Source organism: Seriola lalandi, unplaced genomic scaffold (genome assembly GCF_002814215.2).
Source record: "Seriola lalandi dorsalis isolate HSWRI2012SDOR001 ecotype SW California unplaced genomic scaffold, Sedor1 jcf7180002054469, whole genome shotgun sequence".
Lineage (NCBI taxonomy): Eukaryota > Metazoa > Chordata > Actinopteri > Carangiformes > Carangidae > Seriola > Seriola lalandi.
In genome coordinates this window covers 1,053,016-1,060,031 of record NW_019525022.1, presented here as the reverse complement: position 1 = coordinate 1,060,031, position 7,016 = coordinate 1,053,016, and the positions used below count along the sequence as shown (strand labels likewise).

The 7,016-nt window shown below is 40.7% G+C and overlaps 2 protein-coding genes across 3 annotated transcripts in view; both read left to right on the top strand.

Moving 5' to 3' along the window:
* Positions 1–7,016, top strand: part of prkcz (protein kinase C, zeta) — a 105,462-nt gene that overhangs the window by 5,085 nt on the left and 93,361 nt on the right. The window contains exons 2-4 of the mRNA XM_023411509.2: positions 2,377–2,498; positions 2,899–2,988; positions 3,502–3,552. Of these exons, the coding sequence (XP_023267277.1) occupies positions 2,377–2,498; positions 2,899–2,988; positions 3,502–3,552 (263 nt within the window). The remainder of the gene's footprint in view (positions 1–2,376; positions 2,499–2,898; positions 2,989–3,501; positions 3,553–7,016) is intronic.
* LOC111658865 (tumor necrosis factor receptor superfamily member 14-like) overlaps positions 1–7,016 on the top strand; it is a 54,508-nt gene that overhangs the window by 46,909 nt on the left and 583 nt on the right. The gene's annotated exons all lie outside the window — the stretch shown is intronic.

Genomic DNA, 7,016 nt, shown 5'->3' with positions numbered 1-7,016 from the left:
CTTCTTTCTCTCTCTCTCTATGTGTGTGTGTGTGTGTGTGTGTGTGTGTGTGTGTGTGTGTGTGTGTGCGTGTGTGTGTGTCATTCCACATTGACTTGTGTGGGTGTTGACTGTGTGGAGCAATGCCTGCTGGGAAGCAAGCTGTCTCTGCTCCACCTTGTCAGAGTCCAACAAACACTTGCCATAAACACTTGGCCACACACACCCAGAAACCTGTCAGACACATGCACATGGATTCAGTCACTGTAGCTCCTATTCCTTTTTAAAGGTTTTAGGTGATGATATTTGTTTACGGCATAAAACACACACGTATCTATCGGTGTGTTTGGCTCCTGTCTCCATTATAAGCTGAGAGTGGCTGCACTGTTGTATGTGAATACAAGGCCCACAGTATCGTATTCAGCCAGCAGCAGAGCAGTGAGGGTTGATGTTGAAACTGAACATGCACGCAACTTCTCTACACTGATAAGGGTACTTGAAGGCCAGCTCTGATATGAAATTCAGCCACTCTGTTTTTTCAGTTTCAGGTCAAAGAAATCATTCATGGCCACTGATTTAAACCAGAGTCTGTCCCTGCTGCTCAGTTTACACCTTATTAATACAAAGTCTTTGTTTATGATATTAAATAGATAAATAATAAAGCCTTCTCACTTGTTTGGGTAAACTTTGTCTTCCTGGTGATTTTGTATGATTTGTCATTTATTGTAACAACCAGAGCACAGTGGCTCCTAAACTCGTCCTTCACTTGGTTGATGAGGACAAACCTCTAGTCTGTCTTGAGCAGGGCAGGATATTGAACATCAGTTCCAATTGGTACCAATCAGAATGTGTCCATAGCACTGAGTATAAAAAACTGCCAGGTCCCTAGAGTTTGCATCAATATTCAAAAGTATTGATTTGTTATCAGTACTGAAACTCAGATATTCTATCAGAACAAGTAATGACATTTTTTTTTACCGATACCCTGTCTTAGCCATCATATGCTGGATCTACCCTTTAAGCAGCTGAACAGAAAGTGGGAACAAAATATTGTGGAATGTGTACATTTTGTGGAGAGGTTATTGCAGTACTGTAGCTATTCAGATCTTTCTAGTGTTACAACTACTACCACTATAACCTGTACTGCTACTGTACTTGTTACTACTTTTTACTATTGCTACTATTTATATTTGGGGTGGGCGATCTGGCCAAAAGATCATATGACAATCTTTTTGGGTAGAATCACAGTCCACAATCTGAATCATGATCTGAATCTTGTTTGCGCCCTGATTTTATTGTGAAAGTCCTGACTGGAAGTTGTGATTCAAATCTTTCAGCCGCATTGACACTTCTTTTGGACATTAGTCTGCTCGCTGCTACTCTGCACAACTCCACCATCTTGGACTAAAGTTGGTTCTTGTTCTGCTGAGGTGGAGAAATGGTGCATGTGGCGCTTCACCAAGAGCAGAACAAGGACTGCCATCGCCAGCTTTAGTTAGCTTGCTAGCTGTTTTACCATTAACAACGGCATGTGTAAACATAACTCTTTCAAAATGGATACATTTTAAAACTAAAATGTATTTGTTTGGATGTAGCATGAGGCTCAGTGTTTGCGCTTGTGTCGTTCATATTATAGACTTTGCTCTGAGTGAATGCGGACTAAATGGACAAATTGAACGGGGATTGGGTGGAGGCAGGTATCTGAACATGAGGCAGTATTTTTTTGAGGGGACAGTTCATGGACGCATGCATTGTGGAAAGTATTAACTGAATAAACCGACATGAGCGAGATTAAATTGTTGAGAGGTTCTAAATGCAGATTTTGATACTTTTTTGGTTAATTGCCCAGCTGTACCACTGTCTCTCTCTTCATCATCAGATGGTACACCATTATAAGTAGTACCACTTATAATTTTGTCCATTTGTCCAAGCCTGGATGGCACCATTCAACACCTGCATAATCTATTCTGAACGCTCCAGTTAACTTCAGCGCAAGCTGGTAAGCAGCTGAGACTGACTGGAGCCAACAGTAAATGCTGCACAACAGACAGTGCCGAGTGTCCTCCAGTCAAAATGCCATTAACTGTGCTACAAACCCAGCTAACAGTTTCCTCTATCCTTTTCTCTATCAAACCTGTCTGCGCATCCGAATACTCTGTGAATACATTGTCAAATAACAGCTGAACTAACCAACCGATAACTGAGGAGTGAGCCTCCTTGTCTGTAACCTGCAGTATCAGAGCACAGGAAAAATGTATTTTGAATTCAATAATGGTGAATGGTGAAGAGTTTCCCATTTTGTTGTTGACTCCTTGAACCCCCTGAGGGATCTCTTGATCTCTGCTTCACTTAGACAAAGTGACTCAATCTTGACATTTTCTGTGTGTGTGCATTCAGGGACATGTTGATCACAGACTTGGCTGCCACGGTAACCTTTGTGGAGTTGTGTGAGGAGGTGAGAATGATGTGCAGCGTTGCCAAGCAGCAGCCCATCACGCTCAAGTGGATCGATGATGAAGGTGGGTGTGCCTCACACTCAAACTCTGTACATCAGTCTGCGTGCTCTGTCTCGTCCTGAAGGCATCTTCTGTGCCCTTTATGTGCTACTGCTAAACTCTGGCCCAACGCCCATTTTCTGCGCTCCTGGCCAGTGTAAAGCATCACTGCCACATCACACTGCACACTGGAATGACTTCAAGTCCTCATATCCAGCTGTCCACACTCACAAATTTGCTTCCATGACCAATGACATGCAGTAGTATGAGAGAGAGAGAGAGAGAGAGAGAGAGAGAGATCCAATTAAGTAATCTTAACACAATTAAAAGCATCAAATTTTCAATTGAACAACTAAGCGCTTTATAGACTTATAGTTGCAGTGGTGATATTGATGAAAATGTGTTTGTGTTTGAATGTGTGAAGGGGACCCTTGTACCATCTCGTCTCAGATGGAGCTGGAGGAAGCATTTCGTATTTACAATCGGACCAAGAAGTCTGGACTGCCGCTGCATGGTGAGGTGGCTCTTCATTTTATAATTATCAACAGAAGAATCACAATGGAAATCTTAAGGGGACTTAAACACCACAGGAAAGGTACCTACAGTACCTTCGTAAACACCTTAACAATTAAGGAAAGACAAGACACTCCACAAAATTTATTTAACTGTTTATTTTGGCTTTTGACTGGAGATAACTTGACTTTATGTTGAGGATATTAAGTTAAAGAGTTTGTGCGACTTTGTATTCATGTATAATTCAAGGTGTTCATCATCTGGAGTGCATATCTGGAAAAACCTGTCTACTAGTCACAGACATCAACATTGTGTTCCTGCATCTTAAAACTTTTTTATGTCAGTTAATTTCTGTTGTTCAATTTTATTCTTGTGACACAACATTTTCATAAGACCCTTAATGTTTTCATTTTCACAGTCCGTGCATTTTTCTCTCACGCCTCTGCTTGGTGACAGGTGAAGAAAAACAACAGATTTTAATGATCAGTTTCCTTTTACTGTCTGTCTTTTGCAGTTTTCCCCAGTATCCCAGAGCGGCCTGGTCTGCCCTGCCCTGGAGAAGACAGTGAGTAAATCAGCTCTGCTTTCACTCTTCATCCCTCTCTAGGTCTCCCAATTACAGTGAGACCCCTAGTTTTATGTGCTCATGGATACACAAGATCCCATTAAACCAGGTTAAGCACCTGTGTAGAAACCTGGTGTAAGGACTAAATTGAGGTGGTGTAAGAGCCCTTTGGATCTCTTTGGAAAGATGTTAGACTCTAGTTAGTCTAGTTAGCTCTAGAAGGCTCAACTAAGTACCAGCCCTCAGTCAGTGATGATTAAAGATTAATATCCTCTTTTTTACTCTTTTTAAAACCTAGACATCTGCACATTTTTCTAAGATTTGTGACCATTACATCACATTTTGTTCAATACAAAATATATGAGCAGAATGAAACTGCAGCTACAAAGTGTATTGAGATGCAAAAATATCACAAATAATTGACAAAATGAGGAAGTTTCAATAAACTACAAAATGCTAAAATTGCACTTAATTTTAAACTCATTAATGGATCATAGTCAGTGATTTCATCTCTATCACTCACTTATAATCATGTTTAATTAAAGCTCATATAAACTAAATGTTTGAAAGTTTCATCAAAGCTGTGGGGCATCCTGGTGGCATATACGTATTCATACAGATCAGTTATTGATTCTTTGTATAATTATTTTCTATCAAATTTTCATCTATTAAAGAAATCCAAAATAAACTGATTATATTCCTGGATTTTTTTCCTGGAAGTTAAACGACTTCTTTAATTACATGACATGAAATACCCACTCATTCAAATGGCTTGGTAGAGGAAAGGATGCGTGGTCATTAAAATTGATGGGTTTGAGCTCTTGGGAGCATGACTGTGCTCACCCAATTAAATGCTGTCCTTCTATTAGAGTATACAATATGTTGTGTGCAAATTGGACAGTTTGCAAAGGAATCGCTGCAGTAAGTGGATTCACTGATGGAGTCTTCAACCTTGGTGAACTTAGACATACGAATTCAGTCCGCTGACCAATTGCAAACCATCTTGACAGTGCTGACCTTTGAGATACTGAAGAACCAAAAAGTCCAAAAATAGAGGATTCATATTAGCTGTGATGGACCATCCAGTTTTATATAGCACTGCTCTGTCCGGGTTTCAGAAGTTCCACAGAAATGCTGCTGTTGAATAAAGTGCATGAACTTTTTGCAAGTCAGTAGTCACAATGCTTCCAACTCCCAGCACAACCCATTTTACATCCTCTGGGAGAATGACTAAGAAATATTCATATCTAATGGACAGATTGAAACCATCCATGAGCGTCAAATATTTCAAGTGTACAAAGGGAAACTTTGGACTTATAGTTGGAAAACAGAAGAGATAAGATGTCACCAAACCTTAAGGTTCATCCTCTGTGAACCATGAATATCTACATCAAATTTCATGCTAGTTTGGCCTGTAGTGGTCAAACTGTCCTTAATTGATTGACACCTCCATGTGTTAAATGCGGGGTCCTTATCTGAGATCTTTCAGGATTCTTTGTGACATCCATACATGGTGTATTCTACCTAAAAAAGCCTAAAGATTGTTCTTGAACTGTAATATAAGTTGAGCCATTGCTGTGTTAACGTTACCAGTTACTAGTTACTGCTGCTCTCTCTCTCATGTACTCCCATGTTGTTTGCTGCACTCCCTGACTGTCAACTGCTGACTGTCAGCATGTTTCAGCAGCTTGTGGACTGCAGTGTGTGTGTGTGTGTGTGTGTGTGTGTGTGTGTGTGTGTGTGTTTGATGGGAAGGCAGCCCTGTGCTTTTGCCCTGAGGCAGACCACTGGTTTACTGTGCGAAGAGCAGAGTGTGACTGTCATACTGTAGGTAGGTAATAAAGGATACACACAGTCTCTCACACACACAGACACACTGGGATAGTGTGTCTGTGTGTGCTTTGCTTTTTGTGCCCTGGAATAATATGCAATATTCTACATGTGACAATAATAATTGTGGCTTCCTGCTGTGTTTTCTCCCATTTAAACCTCATTTGCTTGCTGTTGATGTACATGAGTGGAAAGAGGAGGGAGGATAGAGCTGTTGTTTTCAGAGAGGAAGAGGAGGAGGGAGTAAAGAAGGAGGATGAGTAGAGGAGGAAGGCTTTCTCATTCATTTCTAGTGTTTGTTGAGGAACTGTGCGGGACTGGTTAGGTTCCAAAAAAGTGAGCAAAATAATAATGATAAACATTTTAGGCCCAGAAGAACACAAATGAATATATAACAGTGAGACTGTGTGATGTCATACTTCAATCAAAAGTAGAAGCCCAAGATATATTCAGTAATAAGGTAATTGTGTAGAGTATGTGTTTAGTTTTCTTTACAGTAATACATCTTGTCATATTTGTGTCCAGCAGAGTTTAGCCTGTAATTTATCCTCTGACTTGTTGAGCTGTTATTGTACTGTCACATTGCTGTTAGCTCTGATTTGAGAAGGGATATGAGGTAGGTTACCTCTCAATATTATAATTCTCAATAATGTATGGGTTACTCGTCCGGGTCTGGATAGGATGGCGACTGGGTGCGAATCCGGACAATGGTGCGCCTATTCATGACCTCTGGTCTACAGCCACACGGGCAGCTGTGTGTTTGTTTTTGATTGTAGCAGTCGTGGTGAACTCAGTGTAACAAGATGAAGGGGTTTGTAACAAAACTCTGTGAAGCTGTGCAGCAGGACTTTGAACTAAATGCTAAAATCAGCATGCTAGCATGCTCACACTGATAATGTTATGAGTCAAATGTTAGGCAGGTATAATCTTTACTTTGTTCACCATCTTCGTTTATCATGTTAACATTTACTTATAAGCACTAAACATTTGTGGCTGATGTCATTAGTTTAGCAGGTAACTGAAATTCTGACCTGATGTTGGCACCATATCAAAAGTCAGAGGATCACCAATGCTGTCCACCATGTACCGGATTCCATGGCAACCCATCCAGTAGTCGGCCTTTCTTTGTGAATCAGTGTCACGGTGGTTGTAGTAGAACAGCCAGGGAGGCACCAGATTCATTAGGATTATCCTCTGGGGACCCTGGGTATCTGTGCCACATTTAATGGAAATATGGAAAGTAGTGGGCCAACACTGCCTTCCCTAAAAACAAGTTGGCAATTATTTTTCCATTATCTTATCACTCCCCCCGTTACCAGCCGTCACAGTCTGACACCTACAGCTCTGTTTGCAGAGGGACATCATCTGTCTTTGTTCTGTCCTGCAGTCCAATTAATTCCCAGTATAGGTGGCATCCGGTCTGCTTGGTTATGGTCTGATATTTTATGGTAAATTTATGTTACCAAAATAAACAGAGAAACTGACAGAGGTCGGAAGCATCTTTTTTTTTTTTGTTTGTTTCAGGCTTAAAGTGTGTGTGTGTGTGTGTGTGTTTTGTTGTGTTTGTGTATTCTCTCTCGGCTGATGTTGCTTTTCTGGATAGTGCAGAGCGCAGACACTGTGTATGTATCTTT